This window comes from Scomber japonicus, chromosome 9 (genome assembly GCF_027409825.1).
Source record: "Scomber japonicus isolate fScoJap1 chromosome 9, fScoJap1.pri, whole genome shotgun sequence".
Lineage (NCBI taxonomy): Eukaryota > Metazoa > Chordata > Actinopteri > Scombriformes > Scombridae > Scomber > Scomber japonicus.
In genome coordinates this window covers 39,024,818-39,052,428 of record NC_070586.1, presented here as the reverse complement: position 1 = coordinate 39,052,428, position 27,611 = coordinate 39,024,818, and the positions used below count along the sequence as shown (strand labels likewise).

The 27,611-nt window shown below is 38.4% G+C and overlaps 2 protein-coding genes across 2 annotated transcripts in view; both read left to right on the top strand.

Moving 5' to 3' along the window:
• The first annotated feature begins 12,670 nt into the window (after nucleotides 1-12,670).
• Nucleotides 12,671-13,476, top strand: LOC128365224 (C-X-C motif chemokine 9-like). Its single transcript, XM_053325884.1, has 3 exons — nucleotides 12,671-12,761; nucleotides 12,922-13,045; nucleotides 13,135-13,476. Exons 1-3 carry the CDS (start codon nucleotides 12,707-12,709, stop codon nucleotides 13,217-13,219), a joined length of 264 nt encoding a protein of 87 aa, XP_053181859.1. The 5' UTR covers nucleotides 12,671-12,706; the 3' UTR covers nucleotides 13,220-13,476.
• Nucleotides 13,477-23,117: 9,641 nt separating this feature from the next.
• Nucleotides 23,118-27,611, top strand: part of LOC128365004 (protein Niban 2-like) — a 50,455-nt gene continuing 45,961 nt past the window's right edge. Inside the window, exon 1 of the mRNA XM_053325620.1 lies at nucleotides 23,118-23,341. Within this exon, the coding sequence (XP_053181595.1) occupies nucleotides 23,287-23,341 (55 nt within the window). The 5' untranslated portion in view covers nucleotides 23,118-23,286. The remainder of the gene's footprint in view (nucleotides 23,342-27,611) is intronic.

Sequence of the window (27,611 nt, the reverse complement as noted above, 5' to 3'; positions counted from 1 at the left end):
GTCTGATGCAGCTAAATCTTACCTTCACTGTATGATTCTGTGCCATATTGAATATTGTTTTGTGGTATGGTCGTTTGATGGTGTCACCACACTGAAACTGATTGAACAACTATATAAAAAATCTATTAAGGTATTTTCCAGAAAATCCTATTCTTCTCATCACTGTCCAATTCTTGCGAGGTACAACTTTTAAAAGTTTTAAAAACAGCTGTCTTATCTATAAAACCCTCAATGGGCTGGCTCCTCCCCCGTTAGAGGATTTTTTTAAACGGAGAGACAACACACTCAGCACCAGATCTGCCTCCAGAGGGGACTGTGAGGTGCAGTTCAGACGTAGCCATATAGGCCAAAACTCATTAACTGTCAGGGGCAGTGCATGTTGGAATAGTCTCCCAACTCCGATCAGAGATAGTTCCACTTTTACTGCTTTTAAAAAACATCTTAAAGAATGGTTACTGTCCCACCAAATATGCACCCATGAATAACATACTGACTAGCACTTTAATACAGTATTACTGTATTTCTCACTGTATCCTATCCTTTACTGTATCCTATGGTATAATTGCTGCTAACATTGTGCCTTCTTTTATATGTATGCAGGTGGCAATGTCATGCAACATGGCATTGTTATCTGTTTTTTTTTTAACTTCTGTTGTTATTTGTTTTTATGGTATGTCTGTCTTTTAATGTGAGGACTATGGGTGGAAATTAGCCTTGAGCTAAACCCGGTATATTTACAAGACATCATTGCATCAATTGTCCATTAATATGCATTGTCCTCGGCAAATAAACAATAATAATAATGACCAAAACAGGAACAAGGGCAGTTCTAGGAGAATTGAATGGTTAATAAAAAGGCTGTAATTTGTTTTTGTGGCATCTGCCTTCATGTCTACCCTTTTCCTTTCTTTTTTTGTTTTGTTTTGTTTGCTGCATTGTTTTTATGTAGAAAAAGGTCCAATTGATTGTCTTCAATCTGCAATCTTCAAATGTCATGAGGTCATCTTTGTTTTTGCTCCAGGATATCATGCAAGAGATCATTTCCATGATGGGGTTTTAGAGGAAACGCTGACCGTTTTAGTGAAACTAGCTGATTTTCATTTCCCATTCAACCAGCAACCCAAAAGTCTATGCAGACAAGACAAGACTTTAATGTATAAGAAGTCATTTATATCTTTATTCTGTGTCAGCAGACATCATGTGATAAGGTCTTTTGAGTAATGATCTTTTTGGATAATTGAAACATATAGCCTTGTCAATTTATCATGACTTCATACCTGCACCATGGTCATGACCAAAACAGTAAAAACAGACACAAAAAAGCCTCCAAATGGATTTATTGTGATAAAGAAAATTAACTGAGGAGAAAAAACTTTGGTGTGAGATGTGTTGGTCACTGGCTTAAATGTAGATGTGTACATGACATGATGTATGGAGTGGCAAAGAAATGAAACCAAACAAGAACAAAAAAGTCTTGCAGGCAGGAGGAAGAAAGCTATGCTGAAAGCTTCTCTTTTTTAAAGCAAATATACAGTAAATGTTACACAAGTCATCAAACTGACTCACTTATGTCAGTCACATTGCAGTACTTACAGTATCTACAGTCTGCTAACATTATCACCACAGCCACCAGGCAAAGTAAGGCTATAGCAGTTAAATGCTGGAGTGTATCAAGTTTATAAATGGTGCATTTTCTTTCTCATTAATATATTAATCACTAATCCATTAATATAGAAAAGTTCAGAAATGATTGGCAGCCAGAGTTGAGCTTTGACATATCTCAAGCTCTCTGAGTAGCATGTCTTAATAATATACATCGGTACTCAATTATAACAAGACACATTCTAGTACAGTTTAAAGTGGTTCATAGATTATATTATTCAGGTGTTAAGATAAGAACATTATTTCCATATTTATCTGCTCTATGTAACAAATGTTAAGTAAGAGGCTTCCCTTGCAAAGTAACTATGATCAATTCCTCTGATCTGCAGTCTTTGACTTCTTTTCCAAAGCTTTCACAAGGAACCTGGAACACAAATCTCTTGCATATAGGAGCTGCAGAAGACCCTCAGTCCAGCCATAGGACACATAGATGTCCACTGATGATGGGCTCTGTCATTGCCAAGAAACTGAAACTAGAGAAGGAAGATGGACTGCGTGCCTACTTTCATAATGTAGTTGAGAGAAACTGGTGATAATCTGCTCTTTGAACAACCAACAAACTAACCTAACCAAACCAACCCTAACCCTGACAGACTTATGTCTGAAAAATCTGTGAGCCAGTTTTGTTTGTTTTGACACTTCTAGGAGAATTGAATGGTTAATAAAAAGGCTGTAATTTGTTTTTGTGGCATCTGCCTTCATGTCTACCCTTTTCCTTTCTTTTTTTGTTTTGTTTTGTTTGCTGCATTGTTTTTATGTAGAAAAAGGTCCAATTGATTGTCTTCAATCTGCAATACAATATAGAAGTTAATTTATTAAGTCCTACACATGTAAGAGGATTTCCGAAGTTGCATCATCTCCCTCTTCAAATGTCATGAGGTCATCTTTGTTTTTGCTCCAGGATATCATGCAAGAGATCATTTCCATGATGGGGTTTTAGAGGAAACGCTGACCGTGTTAGTGAAACTAGCTGATTTTCATTTCCCATTCAACCAGCAACCCAAAAGTCTATGCAGACAAGACAAGACTTTAATGTATAAGAAGTCATTTATATCTTTATTCTGTGTCAGGAGACATCTTTTCAAGCATTGCACCTTTGTGATAAAGTCTTTTGAGTAATGATCTTTTTGAAAAATTGAAACATATAGCTTGTAAAATTTATCAGGACTTCCGTGCTGTCTGGCACAGAGGTTCATGCGTTATTACTCATTTGGTTGTGATAGTTATGTTTAATTTCAAGAATAATACGAAAAAAAGGTACTTGTATTTTAAAATGATAGTGTGTTAAGGTGTGTGATTTTTAAAAATATGCCTATGTTGTTAGTTGCTGGATTTACCTTATTTTAATTTCAGTCTTCGCCATCAGATGTAGAAAACAGTTAAAAGTTATGAATGAAGTTTTCTCATGAATCGTGATTTAGTCGGGTGAGTACACAGTTACATGACAGTAGTTAGACAGTGGACAGTAGTACATCTTTAAAATAATGAGCATTGTATTGTGAGATTGTTAGCAGACAGTAGTGTACATGTCATGGACACTACTTTTTCATTCCATGCAGGATTATTTGAGGGCTCTATATAGTGGAGACATTTACACACTTAGCATTCGGACACTCAAATAAAACGGGGGAGGGTAAATGTAGTGCACTATATATGAAATATAGAGTGATTTCGTCACAACCCGATGTTAGTCACACAAGTGTTCACATAATTTCGAAAGAAGTTTATCTTAGAGAAGGATGGCTTCTGTATTCAACATTAAAAGTCATCAAAAGTCATCAACTGTCCCAGCAGTATATAACAAATGCATTAGTTTTGTTTTGTGTTTTCTTTCACACGGTTAAATACAACCTACTGTACTGTGAAGTCTGTCTTTACTCAATGTTAATGCACTTCACTCTGGAATTCTTTCACATATACAGCTTGTTCTTCTAATAGTGTGTGGTGTTACAGTAAATCAGAGGCAAGCAGATCACAGTTCGATATATATTTATTTGCACTAGAACGTTCCGATCAACAAGCCCCAGACTAGATTCACTGTGGGAAAACCGCAATGAGAGAAGAGAGAAGAGGAAGGGACAGGAACAGGAACAGCTATGATAGATGATTTGGCTGTGATAGTTTAATTTCAATAATTTTTTTAAATTGTTACTTCTATTTTTAGAATTATAGTGTTAAGATATGTCTACATTGTTAGTTGTTGGATTTACCTTATTTTAACTTAGGTCTTTACCATCACATTCAATTTAATTCAGTTGAATGCCTTTATTGTCATTGCACAGCTATACAACACAATTGTGTGATCTCTGTGGCTAATAACACATAAAAACAGCAACAGACAATTAACATAAACCAGCAAACAATGAGACACATATAATACACTATGGGTAAAATATGAGTCACACGTGCAGTCAGGGCCGGTCAACTATGTAACACCACTTGGACAAACACTGTCACTATAGGTTGAATAGATGTATGACATTAATGTTTCAACCTCGTAAAAGTTCAACACAAGTTTTTTTCTGTTCATATGTACTACCAGAGAATTATTTACACGATCTGAGAGCCAAGTGGCCAATGCCAGTCACATTTTTTTTTACACATGTCTGATCTGAGTCAGCAGCTGATGTAACTGGGACTTTTTTCTTTTTACTTAGATCTTCAGCTGTCTTCAAAAAATCCCTTTAAGGGAACACTTGTGAGTATTTATGTGATCAGAGGCAAGCAGACTACAGTTGAATAAATATTTATTTGCACTAAAACAGGCAGATCAACAAGCCCCAGACTAGATTCACTGTGGGGAAAAACCACAATGGGAAAAGATTAATGTATTATTGGGATTCTTGTTGGCAGTTATATAGGTTTAGAAAATCACCCATGTCCAAAGGCCCCACCTCCGGGACAAATGCTTGTAGGGGGTCCCAAGTTGCACATGCGCAGTCGGGACCACCATCTTGGACAGCTATGGCAACACCACTTGGACAAACTACTGTTACTATAGGTTGGATGGATGTATTTCATTCACATCATGGATGTGTGTCTGCACAAAGTACAGTACTCCATTCTCAAGTGGCTGTTCTACACCTTCTGAGTGATGGACCATGCACACAATACTAACAGAAAGGGAATGTCTTCCTTTTCAAGCTTGCAAGAAGAGGTCTGAAACAGGGCACATGGAACTTTTTCGAAGCTAGTCATGGCAAGGGGGCCCCTGACAGTGTTGGGGACAAGCTGGTGAGCAACAGCCATGAAATACACGATGCCCATGAGCTATACAGTATAAGGCACAGTTTGCTCTGCCTCTTCTAGACTGTACAAACTTGACAGTTGAGTATAACCCTTTCTCACAGGGAACTTTATTTAACACTTTCCTTAACTCACTCTTACAATGGCATCTATTCCCATTGCAGGTACAACATCTGCACATGTGCAGTGCTTCAACTAATGCAGTCCGTGTGTAAACAACAGTGTGGAACAATCCCATTGTTACATCCCTTTTCTTTTAAACAAAATAAACAACAGTGCAAGAAAAATATTTGCATTCTCTCTCAGTCTTCCTCTCAAATTAAATGATAGCAGAATATCTTTGTGTCAACTCCTTAAACACTATTCATATTCACAAATACAATATATCCTCTCGATATAAAATGCAAACTTCATAGCTTTCAAACACTTAAATTATAACCTCTATATAGTGTAGCTTTGCATAAACAAATGAAATTCCAGTATGAAAGTCCAGGAACATTTTTTTTCATGTGACTGTCCCCTCATTTACAAACAAAGTCATTAAAGTATCTAGGTTTCTGAACTACTCGTCCAGACCTTGTAGTAACACTCTGCTGGTTACCAGTGTCCTGTGTAGCCACGGGTACCTGTGTCTGTCCTCTATCCACAGGCCTTGTTTGTGCTGGATCAACTGTCTCAGAGTCCATGGCTCGCCTGAGGTGACGGCAATCCCGTTTTAGGACACTGCCCGAGTCCAGTTCCACTATGTAGGATCTATGACCCACCGTTGCTTTCTTCAAGGTTGTGTTTGGCTCAAGTGGCTGAACTCGCACACAGTCCCCAGCTTTTAGTGCATCCATGTCGTTTGCTGTACTTTGCTTGTCTTTGTTGGTCATGTACGAGTCCTGCTTTGATGTCTGACACCTTTGGCTTTAATAGACTCTCTGTGATGGGCAGCAGAGTCCTTATCCTTCTGCTTAAGAGCCTCTGTGCTTGACTTGCATTCAGCCCCTGTGTTGGGGTGTTCCTATGATCAAGTATGGAAAGGTATGGATCCTGTCCAGACACTTTTGCCTTCTTCATAAGCCGCTTGGCTGTCTTAACAGCTGATTCCGTTTTCCTTTTACTTTGCAGGTATCCAGGTGAGGAAGTAATGTGAGTCAATGCCCAACTTTGGCTGAATTTGGACTCTCTGGATGAATACTGGGGCCCATTGTCAGACATTACAACATCTGGAATCCCCTGTCTGGCGAAGTGTGCTTTTAACTTCCTGATAACTGTGCTGGACATTGTGTCTGGGAGGTAATCAATTTCCCAAAAGTTGGAAAAGTAGTCTACTGTTATCAGATAATCTCTGCCTTCAAAACTCAAGAGGTCAGTACCCACTTTAGCCCATGGTCTGTCTGTGATCTCGTGTGGCTGAAGTGTCTCCTTCTGCTCTTAAGCAGAGGACAAAACTGAGGTCATTGTTTTTGGCAATAAAGAGAAGAGGATTGCTGTCAGTAAACATCTCGAGTCACTCTCTCTAAAAACTAGGGACCAAGTACGAAACCTTGGCATGCTGATAGACTCAGATCTGACCTTCAGCAGTCACATCAAATCAGTCACCAAAACAGCCTTCTATCAGCTTAAGAACATATCCAGAGTGAAGGGTTTTATGTCTCAAACAGACCAGGAGAAGTTGATTCATGCTTTCATCTCAAGTAGACTCGACTACTGTAACAGTCTTCTGACTGGACTCCCACAAAAAAGCATTAAACAGCTGCAGCTCATTCAGAACGCTGCAGCTCCAGTTTGAACCAGAACAAAGAGATCAGAGCACATTACTCCAGTTCTAAAGTCTTTCCACTGGCTCCCAGTCAGTTCTAAAGTCTTTACACTGGCTCCCAGTCAGCTATAAAATAGATTTTAAAGTTCTGCTACTGGTCTATAAATCACTGAATGGTTTAGGTCCAGAATACATGAATGACATGTTAGTAGAATATAAACCCAGTAGAGCTCTGAGATCTACTGACTCAGGTCAGATAGTTGAGCCCAGAGTTCAAACTAAACATGGTGAAGCAGCTTTTAGCTGTTATGCTGCACACAACTGGAACAAACTACCAGCAGAACTGAAATCAGCCCCAACAGTGAACACTTTTAAATCCAGGTTAAAAACATTTCTCTTCTCCTGTGCTTATGATTGAGCTCTTTTAAATCACTTTACATTTTAATCTTTCATTTGCACTCTATGTCCTTTTAATGATTTTAAAGCTATTATTTTATGCTGCAATCTTATATTTAATGCTCTATTCTAGCATTTTATTTCTCTCTTTCTATTTATCTGTACTTTGTTTTTATTATGGGGGAAGGGGGGGTGGGGGTTAATTGTATGTTTTAATGTTTCTCAAATTACATGTTTTTCTGTTTTATGTAAAGCACATTGAGTTGCCATTGTGTATGAAATGTGCTATATAAATAAAACTGCCTTGCCTTGCCTTCTGCTGCTTACAGTATGATCTACTGACCTGCATACGTCACACTTTGTCACAAATGTTCTTATGTGTTCATTCATACCTGGCCAATAAATGCATTCTCTTACTCTCCTCAAGCATCCCTCAATCCCCAGATGTGATGATGAATCTGTTAGGTGATGTTTCCCTGTAGTGACTCAGCGATGACAACTCTCTCACCCCTGAAAACAAGTTCATCCTGAAAGCAAAAGTAACAGGTACATTCTTCTTGTTTTGTTCCCACCCTTTCTGTATGGTGTTGATCAGGGTCTGCAGCTTTTTGTCTGTCTGTGTTGCAGCATCTCACTCTCTGCTGAGATTGGTACAAAAGCCACCATGTTGACAACTTCACTCTCTAAGTCTCTCTGGCTCTTGTGACTGTCTTTCAGATGCTTAATGTATCGGCCAGTAGCGTGTCACGACCTGGAACATACTGTAAGTTTAGGTCATATTTTTGTAGTCTCAACAACATTCTCTGAAGTTGTTTCGGTGCATTCCACAGTGGGTTTTTGACAATATTTTCAAGTGGTTTGTGGCCATATGTATACTATTGGAACTTTTCTATCCTAAATACTATAGCGAGGCACTCTTTTTCAATCTGGGCATAACCCCTTTCTGTCGGTGTTAGTGCCCTGCTAACATACGCCACAGGCCTACCATTTTGTATCAAAACTGCTCCTAGCCCGGTTTCACTGGTGTCACACTGCAGTGTCAGCTCCATTTCTGACTCATAGTATTTTAAGACCGGTACCTGTGTTATTTTGTCTTTCAGTCTCTTGAATGCACTCTCCTGCACATCATGCCACTCCCACAGACTCTCCTTGTGTGTGAGCTTCCTCAGTATCTCGCAGTCATCTGACAGGTGTTCATAAAACCCTACCAGTCTCTGGATGCCTTTAACGTCTGTAGGTGGTGGCATGCCCGTGATGGCTCGAACCTTCTCAGGATCAACTTTCAAACCCTCAGCTGTGAGAAGGTGTCCGATGTAAGGCACCTCCTGCTTTCTGAGCATGAGTTTTTCTGCATTTAACTTGATGTTCCTCTCTCTACATCTCCGAAGGAACTGTCTGAGTTTGTTGTTATGGTCTAGACTCACACTCTGCATTGTTTTACCTTCTCCTGTGATGAGAAAATCAACTGCTATGATGTAGATGCCTGGCAAGCCTTCCAATGCTTGCATCAGTTTGCGTTGAAAAACCTCTGGTGCTGGGCTGATACACACTAGCATCCTGAGCCAACTAAATCTCCCAAAAGGTGTGGTAAAAGTGGTAAGGTAGCTTGATTCTGCTGCTAGCTTCACGTGCCAGAATCCATTTTTTACATCGCAGACAGTGAAAACTTTTGCCCTTGACAAATCTGGCAAAATGTCATCTATAGTAGGCAGTGGGAAATGGTTTTTGTTTGAGAGCCCTGTTTAACGGTCTTGGGTCGATGCATATTCTGGGCTTTCCATTTGGTTTCTGTACAGATACCATGCCACTTGTCCAATCTCTACTACAGTCAACTGGCGTAATAATCTCTCTGTCCACAAGACTCTGTAACTCCTCTCGTAGGGGTTTCATCATAGCCACAGGGACTCTTCGCTTTGGGAGTTTCACAGGTTCGACAGTGGAGTCAATCTCTATTGTGTATTCTCCTTCCAAGCATCCATCTCCTGTGAACACATCCTGAACTCAGTCTTTATCTCATTCAAAGTCCATGAAAACTACATTTATCATAACCAACAGCAATTAATCAATTACACTAACAAGGCCCTTAGGTCGCTAGGAGAGCCAATACAGGAAACAAGCAATGTGGCCTGGCAGAATAGATAAGCTTTAGATTGGATACCAACTGACCAAGGCCTTAAATCTTTGGGTACTTGTATACCCAATAAGACTGTATCTGATGAAAGCAACAGAAAAAATGAAAATGTTCCCTATACCAGACTATATGGGAAACGCGGACAACAAGTCAGAGAGTCAGAGGAGCCGGAACGAGTGACATTTCTTTGAGAGAAAGTGATTGATCTCCAAGCCTGGGAACGTTTTGAGGAAAGGAAAGATTGATCCATATCACAACGCATCGTACACTCTAGAACCCATCCGTGGTGATGACTCAGAATTAGATTTCAGACCAGTCCAGGCCCCAGTGCGCAGGCGCGCACCCAGCAGGAGGCCCGCAGTAATTCTAAAGTGTCATTAGCCATACCATAAACCTACTGATTTCACAGTTTAGTAAAACAAAACCCACATTGTACTTGCTTAGATGTGTGGTTTACAGTTAACAGTAGTACAGTAAAACTGCCACCCACTTCTCACTGGTGGATTTTGTGGTATCCTGTGTAGCTTTCTGTATCCTGTACAGAATTCCTCATAGAATTGATCCATATTGATTCTGTCTGTCAGTTTGAGCTCAGCCACCACCTGCTCCAGATCAGAAAAGGAGAGTTCATCATAGAGGCCAATATGTTTCACTTGCAGTATTACATTTTCTGATGAGAAGTCAAAATATTTGTCAGTATATGCAATCAGTCATAAAACATTACAAAGTCATGTTGAAGCTTGGACCTCTCTGCTGGCAGCTGTTTGTCCATCAGCTTCTTGGTCTGGAATCCAAACAAACTGTCCTGTTTCCTTTGAAGCATCTTCATTTTGAACCTTCATACTTCCTCATACACATAAGTGATGCAGAGGTCTGTAACCTCTAGTTTCTTGACAAGTTGATGGAAAACACACCCACGTTGTTGTTTGCACTACTTTTCATACGATATCATACGAACAGAAGTTGAGAATACGTTGCTTTATATAACCACATTTTTATGTTTCAGTATATCAGAAATGTTACTGTTGAATGGATGTAAAAGCTTCAATATTCCTTATAGAAGTGTAATTTGGGTGTTTGATGTATTTTAAGCTTTAGGTTTCTGAATTGAGTCAGTTAGTCAGATTATGTTTTATGGTTATGTTTCCTGTGTATGTCATGAGCTTTTAAACTTTTAGAGCTAAGTTATGATCTGCATTTTACATTATGCATTTTGCATTCCTTACATATTTTGACTTAAGTATATTTTGAGTAAGGTTTGATATTTCCTGCATATATTCTTGAAGTATTGATCCACATTTTTGACTATATTTTGATTTAGCTTGTTGGTAACAATAAGTAGTAGTTTGGGTTAAGCACACACTATTTTGATGTGTATTCCTATAGTTTTGTCAAAGTATGCATGCGGAATACCGTGATCGCCCAATGAGAGAGAGGAGTCATTATTAAAGGGGGCCATGAGGTTGTTTCCCAGAAAGTTAACAAGTGAAATATTGTTGAATGGGAATTGATGATGACTTGTCTGGGTTTTCACCCTCATGTGCAATGTTAGTTAATTGTAGGTGTGATAACACCCAGAGGGGGATTATGGTATTGCACAGATCAATAAGCAAAGATGTGTATGTGCAGAGATTGAGCTAAAGAGTTATGTGGATATGTGGTTTGAGAATGCAGGACATCAAGGACAGTTTGGTAGCAAAGCATGATAAGGGAGAATGAGATGATGAGCAAGCTGGGGTTGTGCAAAATAAAAAGAGACATTGGTATGTGTTTTGACTTCTGTAGCTCTGCCTATCTTTGTATATAATGTTCACTTGGGTCTGTGCAAGTCAGTCTCTCTTTTTCTGTACAGAATCAAAGAACTCCTTTTCATAAGGCTGTGAATTGTCATCTTTGGCAGGAGCAGGATACTGTATTGATGTTTCCATATCAGTGCCAGCAGATTCTACTGGCCTGTTAGTAATGACATCCAGTACCTGTACTTTGATGATATGCTCAAAATCATTCTACCACCACAGAAATCTAGAAGGATGTAGTGGAGCAACTAATTCAGTGTGTCATCATGCTCTGGAAGCTTCTGAGGATATCAGATGTTTCCATTTTATAGGACATTGTCAATCACATGTCACAGCACTTTATTTGTAATATGTCTGATTGACCAATTGACATTAGCCACAAGGCTAGATATTCATTTTATAGTTTAACACCTATAGTACTATCTGCACACAGTTTTATGTATTTTTATTAATGTCTTTTATGAATTGATTCATCCAGGAGTTCCAAGAAATGCACTTCATGTATTTCCAAGCAATGTTTTGAACAGTAACTTCACTATACATATTGCATGATAGGGATGTAAGGTTGAATAATGGAAAAGGGTTTTTCCATGCCCTCTTGTTTCAGTTTCACATCCCATTTCTCTTGGAGTCTTGATAGGTGTATTTAAAATAGAAGAACAAGAAAACGTGCCGACAAAGCACAACAGAAGCTCCAGTTAAATCAGGCTTAAGAAGTAGAAAATACTAACTTTTTTAGGTACCTGCAACTTCGACATATGTTGGTGGGGATTTTTGGGTCTGATTCATCGGTTCCCTAAATGCAGAACTCTTAGATAAAATTATAAAGAGTTATGGAAAGGGACAGGAGGCAGCTGTCTATTATTCTATGATGATTCAGACTCTTGGCAAAGGGCCCATTTCAGCTCTGCAGAAGACATGGGAAAGGGATCTGAACCTGACTTTTAGTGATGAAGATTGGAACAGAATTTGTAAAAATGTTAAAGTATTTTCAAGGGATACAAGAGTACACCTTATTCAATTTAAAATTATACATTGTTTTTACTGGACTCCTACCAGATTATTTAGATTAGGATCATTACCCACATCAAATTGTTGGCAATGCAGAGCTGAGGAAGGTAATTTATTTTCATTTGAAGGCATTTTTGTGTCTGTTCCTGTTTTGGTCATGGCCTACAGGTCAGCTTGTGTTAAAGGGGTCACATTAAGCCAACAGAAAAGTTGGGAACCTCCAGTGTTCACCTGTTAAACCAAACTGAGAGCCAAGCAGTGTTCAAATATGTCCCTCTAGTGAGGGTCTTAAAGTTTGCAGAAAAAAAAGTAGTGCACAAGACATCAGTTTGAAGGAATGGTGCAGGTATGAAGTCATGATATATTGACAAGACTATATTTTATTGTATGCAAGCATTATGATTGAATGAGGGTTAGGATTGTAATTAATTGAACTGATTTCCTCAAAGTGCTTTTCTTCACATATGCAATATCACAAAGAAGAAGTCACTGTGTACAGCCAAAGCCTCTGGATAGGAAGTGTGAGTGATTCTGAGAAACCGGCTCCTTAGAGGAAAGAGAAAGCAAAGGCACACAAGTAAAAGTATTGTGTCATACTGAAAGACAGCCCTGTGTTTGGATATAAAAAGGAGGGAAATCCTTAGAGCTGAACCATCAGGAGTCCAGACTGAGGACAGACACTGGAGTGTACATCAGCAGCCGACTACAGACACAACCATGAACTCAGCCTTCACTGTTTTCCTCACCTGCCTGCTTGTCCTCTGTGTACAAGGTTAGTATTCTGTGATTTATGGAGCCTGTGTTATAGTGTTACAATATATTATAGTGTTTATATATGTATATATACTTTTTTTCCTCCATTCTGCCTCTGAAGTCTGTTAAGTGACTGTAAAGATGATGAGCTAATAATGTTGCATCTTTTCTTCCTGCAGGACAACCAGGCCACAGATCTAGTCGATGCAAGTGTTATAGTTATGTCGGCCGGACCGACCCAAAGATCATCAAGGGAATACTCATACACGACCCAAGTATCTACTGTCCAAAGACAGAGATTATGTAAGTTCATGAGCTGAATGAAGCCACATTCATGTCATTCTTCTGCAATGCTCAGCTTTCCTCTAACATGCCTCTTTCTTCTCCTCCAGTATCACAACAACAGAAGATAAGCAGAAGTGTGTGAATCCAGAGTCACCGCTGGGAAAAACCATTCTGAAAAACATGAGCAGGTAAGATGAGCTTGACCTCACACACTTCAGATAACAGAACGCTGTTCATGCTCATGTTTCATATCTCTGCTGCTTTTTACTAACAGTGCAATGTGCTGTTGTTTCAGGTTGAGGAAGAACAGATCTGTGAGCACGACGACCACTTCCAGCCAAACTAGTACTCAGAGCTCAATCAGTCTCCAGAGCACCTCCACCATGTAGAGCTGCTGTATCTTCACTGAAACCCTCAATCTGCTGTTTCTCACTGTTGTCAACATATAAATACTCAATAATGTTTTTTTCTGTAACTTATATGTATATATATGAAATACATCATTTGTATTTATGTTTAATATTTTGGTACGGAAAATAAAACTTTTGATAGTAATTTTTGTGTTGTTTTATTTCACAAACTGAACCTGAGCTTCCCCTCAGCTCTCAGTAGAATATGCTCACACTGAGATTAATGAAAACTAAATCATATCTTAACTCTATATGTTCTGTTTTATATTGTCAAAAGCAAGGCTGTATTATAATCACTAGGGGCCCCTGGGCACTGAAGCTCATCTCCCAGCAAACAACTTCTATTTTATTCTGATTGGATAACGCTGCTGTCAGGTGGAAACCTTGTAACTCCATACTTTGTTTTGGATGTACCAGGCTTCTGACAGTGACCATAATTATCAGCATCAAGAGAATGGGTAAAGCTTTTTGTTGTATTTTGATATATTGAGTGGAGCTGTGGGCCAGTCTGCTGGGGGGAGGCTGGTCACCCTGGGTGAGGTCCCCTCACTGCATGCTGTGTTTAAAGACACTGGGATGCACAAGTGTTTCACCTTTTTGCTGTAAGTGTGTTCAGGTTGCTGTGATTGCACTGGTGAGTATACGGTAGCACCACTTTGTGTAGCCTCCCACCCCACCTGCTAGCCCCACTCTACTTATGTTTTGTTTTTCTTTGAGTTATTTGTAGGATATTTAATTTCGTAATAAAATAATTTACATTTGAACTCAATATTGTGTTTTTTAATCATTTACTTTTTGTCTTTCAGCTTATTTTTCCAGTCTTGAATAATTTAAAGATAAAACTCTTTATTTTGTAATCATGTCTCTGTGCCTCAGTGAACAAATCTGAAAGCCTTGTTTAGTTTTGAGCTTAAAATTATTGCTAACAATGATTTCTTTCGGTTATCAATATTTCCTGTTTTTTTGTTCCCAGGTGGTATAGCTGGTCTTTTATTGCATTTAGTCGTTTTCAAACCCTTAGCATTGCCACATCTGCATTAAATAAAGTTTTACCTCTGGTCTTCTCTGGAGAGTTCTCCCTTGGTCAAAACAAAGAGACACCAGTAAAGTTGTTGAACTGATTTAAAAAATATTTGATTTTTACAGAAATAGAGAAGTGAAAACAAATTCCCTTCATAATAACGTGAACCAATGTCCTGTCCTGAGTGTTGTACTTATAGACTACACATATAGTGACCACTTCAAAGTGAGCAGTCTCTTGCATATTCTACAGCCGTAGAGAAAACCTGAACAGTATATTGCATCTGAGTGTCTGACAGGATGTCAGCAAAGAAACTGTCAAATAGAACTCTGCTGGTTATGTCATAAAGATCTGTGTCCTCCATGGAAGTGCAGCACACTTCCTTTGATTGTAGATCTGTGACAAAGGCTTACCTTCTGCTCAAGGCTTTATCTATGCATTACATTTCAGTTTCCCACCAAAGATGGAATACACATTTGAAGTGTTTCAGAAGCTTTCTTGAGCTTGATTTCCTGAAGTTGTCTCACAGATACCAGTCTTTTCTTCATTTGCTTGTGTTTTGTCAGCTTTTCACCTGAAATAATTATATGAAGACAAATTGTATGAACTAACTCCATTCATTCTCTGCTCTTATCTTATTATGATACCTAAGCTGGACTAAGGTGAGTGTGAGCTTCTGTCTCAGAAACACTGTTTATTCATTTCATAGAACTGAGTTAATCGGTAAAGATAGCCTTCACTACTCTTTACACCTGAGCTACTTGCCACCCAGGTGAAAACAGGTGAGTACAACCGGTTTGATGTCAGGAAGCTTCCCGTGTCATGTAAGGCGACTGAACACACTGAACCACCTCCAGCACCCTGCTTTCTCAAATGGACTACTTTTGGTACTGAATTCAATGAAAGAAAACAGCATGTCAAATCTAAAATGATTCTGTGTCCTGTTAGATCTTTCACTCTCAGTGATGTGATGTGATGAGTAGATTTTTTTAAATGGGAGATAAAAACACAACTGTTCCACCTGGCAAGAAGATCAGCAAGTTCATCCTCTCTGAATGTGGAATGACAGGAATACTCCAGCACAGCTCTTGTCAGATTTGTCCCATCTTTCATCAGTGTAGCCTGTCTCAGTTGAGTTGAATTAGTTGAATTATAATATTTTAACTTAGACTAACTTTCCACAACAGGTTTAGAAAAGAAAATATCCTCTTTTCCTCTGTATATTTCGGAGGATGACTGAGTTGGATCTGGTGTCATACTTGTTTGTATCAAAATTTGATACATTTCATCACAGCCTGAAGACACACAAACACACATATGCAGTAATTCCAATGCACCTAGTTGTTAATTCGTATGTGTACACTGCCTCATTATATAAAGTGATTAAAGATCTTGCCAGTTTTGTCTGCATCGTCCTTCCAGAGGGTGAAATAAAGACAAAAGTCTGCACAAAAGTCTGCACTGGTAAAAGAAGGTAATTAAACAACAGAGAACAGCTCCATGGTACAATTCCCAAACCAGACAATTAAAGCAAACTTCACGAAAATTAGAAAGACTATGGCGTTCTACTAAATTAGAAGAATCTCACTTAGCCTGGCAAAACAGTCTTAAAGCATATAAGAAGGCCCTTCGTAACGCCAGAGTCGTCTACTACTCATCACTGATAGAGGAGAATAAAAACAGTCCAAGGTTTCTTTTCAGTACTTTGGCTAAACTGACAAAGAGCCACAATACTACTGATCCATGTATTCCTTTAACTCTCAGTAGTGATGACTTCATGAGTTTCTTTAATGATAAAATTGTAACCATTAGGGACAAAATCAATCACCTCCTGCCCTCAATAAACTCTGATTCATCTTCTAACACAGAATACCTAGACATCGCTGTTAAACCTGATACCTTAGACTGCTTCTCTCCAGTCGACCATATAGAATTAACTTCAATGATTACTTCATCCAAACCATCAACTTGTCTCTTAGACCCGATTCCAACTAGGCTGCTCAAGGAAGTATTCCCCTCAGTTAGCACTTCCTTGTTAGATATGATTAATCTGTCTTTGGTGACAGGTTATGTACCACAGTCCTTTAAGGTAGCTGTAATTAAACCACTTCTTAAAAAGCCTACTTTTGACTCAGAGGCTCTAGCCAACTATAGGCCGATATCAAACCTTCCCTTTCTCTCTAAGATCCTTGAGAAAACAGTTGCTAATCAGCTGTGTAACTTTCTCCATAGTAACAGTTTATTTGAGAATTTTCAGTCTGGATTTAGAGCTCATCATAGCACAGAGACTGCACTGGTAAAAGTTACAAATGACCTTTTAACCTCATCAGATAATGGACTTCTCTGTGTCCTCATCCTGTTAGACCTTAGTGCTGCCTTTGATACTATTGATCATCAAATCCTGTTGCAGAGACTTGAACATTTAATTGGCATTAAAGAAACAGCATTGAAATGGTTTAAATCATATTTATCTGATAGATTTCAGTTTGTAAATGTTCATGATAAATCCTCCATGCAAACAAAAGTTAGATATGGTGTTCCTCAGGGTTCAGTGCTTGGACCAATACTATTCTCCTTATATATGCTTCCTTTAGGAAACATTATCCGGAATCACTCAATAAATTTTCATTGTTATGCAGATGATACTCAATTATACCTATCAATAAAGCCAAATGAAACTAACCAATTAACTAAACTACAAAAATGCATTAAGGACATAAAGGCCTGGATGACCTGCAACTTCCTGTTATTAAACTCAGAAAAAACTGAAGTTATTGTGCTTGGCCCTAAACACCTTAGAAATTCATTATCAAATGACATAACTACTCTGGATGGCATTACTCTGGCCTCCAGCTCCACTGTAAGGAACCTAGGAGTTATCTTTGATCAGGATCTGTCCTTTAATTCCCACATAAAACAAATTTCAAGGACTGCCTTCTTTCATCTGCGTAATATTGCAAAAAATTAGACATATCCTGTCTCAAAATGATGCTGAAAAACTAGTCCATGCATTTGTTACTTCTAGGCTGGACTACTGCAATTCATTATTATCAGGCTGTCCTAACAAGTCTCTAAAGACTCTCCAGCTGGTCCAGAATGCAGCTGCTCGTGTTCTGACAAAAACTAGAAAGAGAGATCATATTACTCCCATCTTGGCTTCACTGCATTGGCTTCCCGTAAAATTCAGAATAGAATTCAAAATCCTCCTCCTCACCTTCAAAGCTCTTAATGGTCAGGCTCCATCATATCTTAAAGAACTGGTAGTACCTTATGTACCTACTAGAAGACTGTGCTCCCAGCATGCAGGTCTACTTGTGGTTCCTAGTATCTCTAAAAGTAGAACAGGAGGTGAGCCTTCAGCTATCAGGCTCCTCTCCTGTGGAACCATCTTCCAGATTTGGTCCGGGGGGCAGACACCCTCCCTACATTTAAGAGTAGGCTTAAAACTTTCCTTTTTGATAAAGCTTATAGTTAGGGCTCTTTGAGCTCTTAACTTATGCTGCCACATGCTTAGATTGCCGGGGGACTCCCATGATGCACTGAGCTTCTCTCTCCTCCTCCCTCTCTCTCTCTCTATCCATCCATCTCTATCCATTAACACTCATGTTCTATTAATGCATCAATAAGCTAAACTTCTTCCCCGGAGTTGTCTTTCTGGTTTCTGGTTTCTGGTTCTGCTTTCTGGTCTTACAGGTAATCTGGGCCTGTAGACGTCCGGATGACGGATTCCAGTCCCGGACCATCCAGCTTCATTGTTGATTTTCATTGTGCTTCTCTCCTCTATCCTTCCTTTCTCTCCTCTCAACCCCAACCGGTCGAGGCAGATGTTCTCCCACTCTGAGTCTGGTTCTGAGGGTTCTTCCTGTTAAAAGGGAGTTTTTTCTCGCCACTGTTGCTCATGTGGGAATGTTGGATCTCTTTAAAGTTAAAACCTGAAGAGTTCGGTTTAGAACCTGCTCTATGTGTAAAGTGCCTTGAGATGACTTTGTTGTGATTTGGCGCTATACAAATAAAGATTGATTGATTGATCTTTGTTAAACAGCATTCGTTTACTTTCCACATGACTTCAGCAACAAGTCATTAAAAACAAAATGTTGAATGATGAATAAATCAGTATATCATAATATCACTGTGTGAGAGAGAGTACTTGCAATTTTCAGAATTGACAGAAGACTGCTGAATAAGGAACAATGTGGAGCAATAACAGACCAACATAGATGGAGATAATGTGAAAATTATCTCTCTATATTGTCTGACTATACCTTTTTGGCATAAAAAAATTGCTGACCATTACTCACTTTAAAAAAAGACAAAAACATGTTGTTAAAAATAGTCTACATGAATCACCAAAAAAATAGAAAGAAGCAACAGTGGTGACTCTTTGAGGGTGTGATAGTCTGTGTGCACCTGAAACAAGACTGAAGCTAAGTCCCAAATCCAGACAGCTCACTGAATCTGTACAGCTTTTGAGTATGCAACGTTCAGAGTGATTTAGTGATATCTAGTGGGGAGGTTGCAGATTGCAACCAACTGAATACCTTTCATCCTCCCCTTCCGAGTGTGTAGGGGAAAATATGGTGACTGTGAAACTCTCTAAAGCAGTGTTTGGTTAGTCTGTTCTGGTTTACTGTAGAAAACATGGCAGTTTGATTCCTGACTCCTCCAGTCCACATGTTGATGTGTCCTTGGAAAAGATACTGAACCCCAAATTGCTCCCGATGGCTGCAACAATGGTGTGTTGAATGTTAGTTCTCTCTGATGAGCAGGTTGCTGTGTGGTAGTCCCTGTCATCAGTGTATGAATGTGTGAATGGGTGAATGTGACATGAAGTGTAAAAGTACTTTCAGTGGTCAAAAAGACTAGAAAAATACTATATAAGTACAGTCCATTTACCATTTACCATAAAAAGCTCATTCCATGGTAAAAAATACGATACGCAACACACTAATACAGCACACTACACTAATTTAAACATACTTATGAATATTATATTCCATTTCTGCCAAGGCTGTTCCACTGCACCTTTAAATAAGCAGTTTCCAACTTTAAAGCCCTTATTTTGAATGTGCAGTTGATTGACACTGTTCTCCCATAATGCAATGCACAAAGGAAATGGATGAGCTTCTCACAGCTGGACAAACTTCCGGGCACAAAATGACACATGATGACACCATCAGACCGATATTTGCTGGGGCACTTTACTCTTATTTTATACAATACAATACTTAATTACTTATTTACAGTAGTCGGTTGTCTGTATAGAAATGAAAACTGCTTCCGTATTCTCCAGAGAAAAATCACTGTTTTTTTTATCTGTTTTGGATTATGGGGATATTATTTATGAAAGAGCAGCTATTATTACATTGAATTCACTAGATGCCCCTGAGCTTTAAGGTTCATAACCAATGATCTCTACACTACCCATCACTGTACTCTCTACCAAATAGTTGGCTGGCCTTCCGTGGTGGTGAGGCGAGATCGGAATTGTTTTTTATTCATATATAAAGCTTTGTTACAGTTACTGCCTCCATATATTTAATCTCTTTTAACCCTGAAGTCACATGATATTGGTAGTCGACTAGGTTGTTGCTTTACATTAGTCAGAACTGAAATAGGAAATATGTCATTCTGTTATAATGCAGCTTACACAGGGAAATATCTACAAAAGCCCTTAAAATGAGATTCTTTAGCACCACTACAGCTGTTAAAAGCCTTATTTCAGAGCTTGTTTTAATTGACTGCAAAAGTTTTTACCTTCACTGTAATCTTATCTGTTTACTTGTATTTATTCATCATTTCATTTTCTTTCATTTTACCTCATATTTTATTTATTGATTTTATTTTATTTCATTTTATTTTACCTAATATTGTTGTGTGTGTTGTTGTGGTTGTTTTTCAACACCATTGCAAATGAGGATTCCTCCTCAATGGTCTTTCAAAGTAAAATTAAGGTTATTATTATTATTATTATTATTATTATTATTATTACTACATCATCATTTGATTATTTTGATTTACAACAATCACATATTGTCTTTCACAATGTAATTCTTATTTCTACCACTAGATGGCATTACAGTGTGGTCTTTGGAAATACTACACATTTGTGGGTTTGGTGTGAACTTGACCCAGATTTTTGGTGTTTTTATACATTCTGCCAACCCATGCTCACAATATGCATAAAGGCATGATGCACATGATCTGATTGACAAAGACTTTTTTTCTTAAAAAAGTGGTATGATAATTAAATTACAATTGTTGCACAATTGTTGTGCCATATTGCAAAAAACTAGTTCCTCCAGTTTTCATCAGTATTGAAGGAATAAATGAAATGCTTCTTGAAAGGTTTAATAAAGTTTTGGCAAACATGTTGTTGGTTGCAGTAGAATGTTTCAGTGTCTCAGCTGCTCATCTCAGCAGATTTTCATTCTCATCCCAACTTTGAAGCCTTTGCTCAGTGTTTCTGTGAACATGCAGAAAAATTTAATTTAATGGATTTATGTAACACCTTGTTCACACAGTTAAATAACTACCATATGTTCACATGAGCATCAACATCTATGCTCTGTCTGACATCCATACATATAACCAGGTTTCTAATCAGTTATTATATCATATATTTACATGTGACCATATGCAGGACAAACACATCATAGAGGGCAACACAAGCTCTTACTGACATGAGAACTGGTTAAGACCTGATTGATAAAGCTCCTCTATGACTCACTCAAGGAGGGAGTGATGATTGTACTCTGGTGTAGTTGCTGTGTTTGTTGTAAGTGTTGGCAGCACTGTGGTGTTTGGTTCTGCAAGGATAACAAACTTAAAACAAATGATTGTGAAAAACGGCTAAGGAAATGGAAATAGGAATAAACTTCGATGCGACTCTACTCACTGTTTCTAACACTTACAGTCACCGAGCGTATCTGAGTCATACTTGGTTGGCCTGAAAGATTCAATCAAGAGCTTTTTCTTTTAAACAAAATTAAATACTGACATAAAATAAAGCTAAGAAAATGCTTATTTGTTAATAGTTAATGTTTGAACTATTAGCTTCAGTATTAATAATCTAATCAATCAATCATCAATCAATCTTTATTTGTATAGCACCAAATCACAACAAAGTCATCTCAAGGCATTTTACATATAGAGCAGGTCTAGACCGAGCTGTTCAGATTTAATCTAATAATGTCATATATAATCAGTCAGAGGGACTAAACCACTACTTTTACTGTAATACTGCATACTACATCACTCATAATACTGTAGTACTTTTACTGTAATACTGCATACTACATCACTCATAATACTGTAGTACTTTTACTGTAATACTGCATACTACATCACTCATAATACTGTAGTACTTTTACTGTATTACTGCATACTACATCACTCATAATACTGTAGTACTTTTACTGTAATACTGCATACTACATCACTCATAATACTGTAGTACTTTTACTGTAATACTGCATACTACATCACTCATAATACTGTAGTACTTTTACTGTATTACTGCATACTACATCACTCATAATACTGTAGTACTTTTACTGTATTACTGCATACTACACCACTCATAATACTGCAGTACTTTTACTGTAATACTGCATACTACATCACTCATAATACTGTAGTACTTTTACTGTATTACTGCATACTACATCACTCATAATACTGTAGTACTTTTACTGTATTACTGCATACTACACCACTCATAATACTGCAGTACTTTTACTATAATACTGCATACTACATCACTCATAATACTGCAGTACTTTTACTATAATACTGCATACTACATCACTCATAATACTGCAGTACTTTTACTGTAATACTGCATACTACATCACTCATAATACTGCAGTACTTTTACTGTAATACTGTATACTACATCACTCATAATACTGTAGTACTTTTACTGTATTACTGCATACTACACCACTCATAATACTGTAGTACTTTTACTGTATTACTGCATACTACATCACTCATAATACTGCAGTACTTTTACTATAATACTGCATACTACATCACTCATAATACTGCAGTACTTTTACTGTAATACTGCATACTACATCACTCATAATACTGCAGTACTTTTACTGTAATACTGCATACTACATCACTCATAATACTGCAGTACTTTTACTGTAATATTTTATCAAGCTCATAATACTGCAGTACATTTATGGTAGTAGGATTGTTTATGCAGGTCTTTTACTTTAGTGGAGTATTTTTACACTGCTGTATTGGTACTTTCTGAATACTTCTTCCACCACTGCCAAACAGTAAAGTTGTGGAAATTGAAACAATGAGCTGAAAAAGCCCTGCAGATCTGCTGGGATCTCTAAAGTAACGTGATCATTATCTGTGGCTTCATCACTTATAACCATCATTTCATATTTTTGAACAGTGAACTGCGAAAATACAAAACAAAGCAAACATTCACCATCATTTTGAGACTTTATACTTTGTGTTGGGGGTGTGGAAGAGTTGGGAAGGTGGTGTCGCTTTTCCCTACATGACTCAAACGCAACTCCAGTGAAAGGTGGGAGTTCCTCTACTTTAAAAGAGGGTGTGTCTCTCCGAGAAATAGCCCGTCAGTTTGTGACTCGATCAACTTCTTTTCTTGACCGTTCCTCCTCGCAGTGAGAGTGTGCCACCGCCCGTCTCTTCAAACCTCAGCTCGCTCAGGTTATGTTGGAGAGGACGTGAGAGGAATTGTGTGTTTAGCACTCAAAAAAGCGGACTTTACTGCGTTCGACTCAGCAAACAAAACGTGGACCTGCAGTGGAGTCAATCTGGGACTTTGAGTTTCATCCACCATGGGGGACGTGATTTCCAGTCACCTGGATGAAGCCAAGCGGGAGATTATCACAGGTGAGGAGCGCTCTATGCACGTTTGTTTGCTGCGTGCTGTTTTGGCATGGACGCATTTTACGCGCGGTCACAGACTTCACGCACATTTTTACACAGTGTCACACAAACAGGACTGGTGATAAGTTTACACGGATTTTAATGGGACACTCATGTTGTGCTTTAATTGTATGTGGTATCAATATTGATCCACTGTTGCAATAAACTGAAGGCATGATGTCAGCAGGGCCGTAGACAGCATTTTTAAAACACAGGGTCCACCCCACCAACCCCTGCAGAACATTTTGATTAGTTGACATTTTGCACATTTTAAAACTGATGTATCCTCTGTTCTAAAATTGTCCTATTATCTAAAGAGCTTTATTAATTTTTAGTGGGGAAATTATTTATTTAGTATTTTCTCCCTTTCCTGGTCTGACAGTATCCAATAGACTTGCACTAAGTTAAAATAAATTAAAATAAATGCATTATCTTCCTTTCAAGAAAATCATGTGTAATTTAACACACACACACACACACACACAAACACACACACACACACACACACGCGCATATATATATATATATATATATATATATATATAAATTGCACTTTAGGTCCCATTATTCCAAGAAAACCATATGACTGCTATTAGAGCACATTACAGCTCTGATTGATGTTATTAATTATCTTCTATGTTTGTTAGCCTGTTTCTTTATAATTTATCTCCTATCTGGAAGTGCACTGTTTTAATATCAATAGTGTTATGTGCTGATTATTTTCTGAAGTAATTGTTTGTTTGATATAGAAAACGTCAAAATTGTGAAAACCACAATGTCTCAGAAGACTTAGGGGACATCTATAAATGACTTGTGTGGTTGTTATCTGACCAACAATCCAAAACCCAAAGTTACTTGATTTACAGTGATGTTAAACAAAAAAAGAATAGAAGCAATGTTTGGGATTTGTGCCTGGGGAAAAAAGAATGAATGGATTAATCAGTTATCAAAATAGTTATAGGTCATTCATTTTCTTTCTAATCTTAGCTCACTTTATCTTCATTCAGATTTCAGTCTGAGTCGTCCTCAATAAGAAGACTGCAGATCAGACAGTTGAATTTCTAAGGAACTTAGGTGGAGCTGCACTCACCAGCCCCACCCATGTTCCTGAGTCTGTTGATTTTATCAGATCTTATTAACCCAGATTAATGTCCCTGTAAAAGTCACTTGGACTTAGATATTTAGGCCTGAATATGAATGTTACTGACAGTTTTCAACCTTCTGATCATCTATCCTGAGCTGTTGAAATGTGTGATTATAATCAGAAAAGTAAGGACTTGTTATATTTTCTCAGTAGCCATGGTTAACAGCAGGTTCTGACCATTCTCACTCTTTCATTCATTCAAAGATGATATAAGGAGTCCTGACCTCAAAAGATTATGTTGGCTGCCACGGCTGTCATAAATGAGCATTTGGCTCAGTTATGGGGCTTGTCAGAACTTGCTCCATAATAAACAAAGTCAGATCTGGAGCACAGTTGGCTGTAACAGGGGAAGGTACAGTACAGTGTGTGTGTGCAGGAGAGAACATGAATCCTAATTCTCACTGAGTATCAATGGCAGCAGTCCAGTGAATCTCTTTGTGGTCCTGATTCCTTATTGTCAAGTGATGTGGAACTAATTGGGGTGGGGTTGGGGGTCGGAGGTCAGTCTCACTGGGATCAGCTGTTGATTATTCCTAGTATCATCTGAAGTTCCTGAATACTTGTGTTGATGCTACAGGCTACCTACATATTTGGTAGAGACACTAACAACACATAACAATACTTATTCCATACCTTTCACACACAATATAAAATTGGCAGGAAAAAAAACTGGTACATTTGTAATTAGTAAATGACAGTCTGGTAAGTTCATAAAAATCACTTTACTGTAATACTGCCTTTAAAACTCTTATGCTGTATCACGATGTTACGATACCCAATATCTGAGACGATATTAGTCTCATATCATTATAATATCGATTTATTGCTCAGCCCTAACTTAAAATATGTTTAGGGACTGAAGACACAAGTGAAGAAGCCTTACAGTTGTCTTTTTTGTCCAGTTCTTCCTGCAAATGTGTCTAAAGGTGTGCAACAGTTTGAGGTCTTTGTTGTTGCATTGTGCATTTCAAAATGCGCCATAGAATGTGTGTTTTTTTTTTTTTTTGCATTGTCTTGTTCAAATATGCATGGGCTTACCTGGAAAAGATGTGGTCCCTATGTACTTTTAGGCATTAATGGTTACCTCTGCCATTGCACTGACACAACCCCCATACCATGAAAGACCCTGGCTTTTGGACTTGTTGCTAGTAACGGTCTGGATGGTCCAAGGTGTCCATTTCTTCCAAAAAAAAAAAAGACCTGGAATACAAATCTATCTGAACATAATACATGTTTGTCAAAGAAATCCTGAGCCCATATAGTTGTATTGCTTATAGATAAATAGAGCGGAGTATGGTTTTAAAAAATGATGATACCAGTACCAATCCAAGTATCCTTAAAGTGATACTGATACCAACTGAGTACTTCATTCCATATCCATCATGTGAATAGAAGCATTAAATTGTCTAAAATGCCACCACTCCTCCACATCTAAATGATTCGATTTTTACACAAATGCATTTTGAGAGTCCTCAAATTATTAAGACTTCGATGTTTGATGGGAGATGTTTCCATACTACTTGGTATCAATTTATTTCAGTCGATACCTTTTTAAAGGTATGGACTACCGATACCCAGCCCTATAGATGAATGACAGTTCTTGATGTTTAGGCTTGCACTCTTGTCCTGTACACACTGAAATTCCTTCACATTTCGTGAATAATTTAATAATGTGATGCACTGTGGAGTGTGAAATACCCAACTCTCTTCCTATAATTCTTCGAGGACCTTTTTTCCCCGAACATTTCAATGATGTTCTCATGTATTTGATGGCAAACTGGTGATCCTTGGTCCATCTTTGCTTCTAAAGGAGTAAACCTTTCCTGAATGCTGCTTTTGTACTAAATCATGATTACAATCACCCGTTGATGTCACCTGTTTCACACCATCATTATTTATTCCTTGTACCTTGTTACAAGCCCTACATTGCCCCCCTCCCAACTTTTTGTAGGCCTGAATGGAAGGAATGTATGTATACTCACAAATGAAGTTAAGTTGACAAAACATGAAATATCTTGTGTTCAGAAATCACTACTCACATATATATACGTATGTATGTATCAGATGTGGAATCTGAGGAATGTATGAAAAAAAGCGAGTGTGCGGCTGGATGGAAACCTCCTCCAGGCCTTGAGCTGCACAGCCAGCGCCACATAGTCTCTGCAGCCAAGGCAAGCTGAGTGCCTGGCTGGCTTCAAGGGAAGTGCCTGGATTTATCATTAAACACCGCCACCCCTCACACACACACACACACACACACACACACACATCCATTCACTCACTGTGTGCATTCCTGATACTCTGAAAGGGTGACACAACTGTGGTTGAGATCAAGCCCTCCTTCTTTTTTTTTTTTTTTTTTTTTAAGAATTGATGTCATCATATCCGTAAATAGCTTTATCATTCGGGGTCGTTGTATGCAGAGGATGATTTATGAGCAGCTGATGAACAGGCACCTCTTTGTAGTCTCCTGCCCTGATTGCTGATAAGGATAACTATGGGAATCCCTGAGTGAAGTCATATTAAACCAGCTAGCAGCGTGTTCCACTTCCCCCATAACCTCATGCATGAGGTCAAGACTGGAGGGCGATGTGTGGGTGTGCAGAGGGTGGATATGACCAGGATCACATGGCTAACCTCTCCTTTCCTCTTTGGACAGTAGTATGGGTGCACGTGTGTGTGCTAGTAGGCTTTAGTGTCGACATAAATGATTTCTGTCTTTCATTTAAAGGATTTTCAAGAAGCCGTTATAGAGTTAAATATATTAAATTAGTTTTTCTGTTGTATCCTGTTAATCATCTTGGGACCTGCTGGAGTTTGGGAACCACTTCTGTGTGATTCATTCACATTTTTCCTAATAAGGATCACAAAGACAGACATTAAATTGCCCACTTTCACAAGTGGCCCCTTTATGTATTCCTACACTGAGCAGTGCATGCTTGGTCAGTGGGTGAGGGGCCAGGAAACAGGAAATCCTAATGTGGAGTGTGTTTCCCTGCCCTGTTTGCTGGCCAACAGGCCGGCTTTCTGTGACCAGGCAGGTGTGGCACTCTCACCTTCAACACACACCCTACTTAGCACAGAGCAGTT

Bases quoted from the DNA above. Each gene is read 5' to 3' on its own strand.
- LOC128365224 (XM_053325884.1), top strand. From the start codon at position 12,707: ATGAACTCAGCCTTCACTGTTTTCCTCACCTGCCTGCTTGTCCTCTGT. The intron at 12,762-12,921 runs GTTAGTATTCTG...TTCTTCCTGCAG, and splicing joins GCTTGTCCTCTGTGTACAAG to GACAACCAGGCCACAGATCT. The intron at 13,046-13,134 runs GTAAGTTCATGA...CTTCTCCTCCAG, and splicing joins TGTCCAAAGACAGAGATTAT to TATCACAACAACAGAAGATA.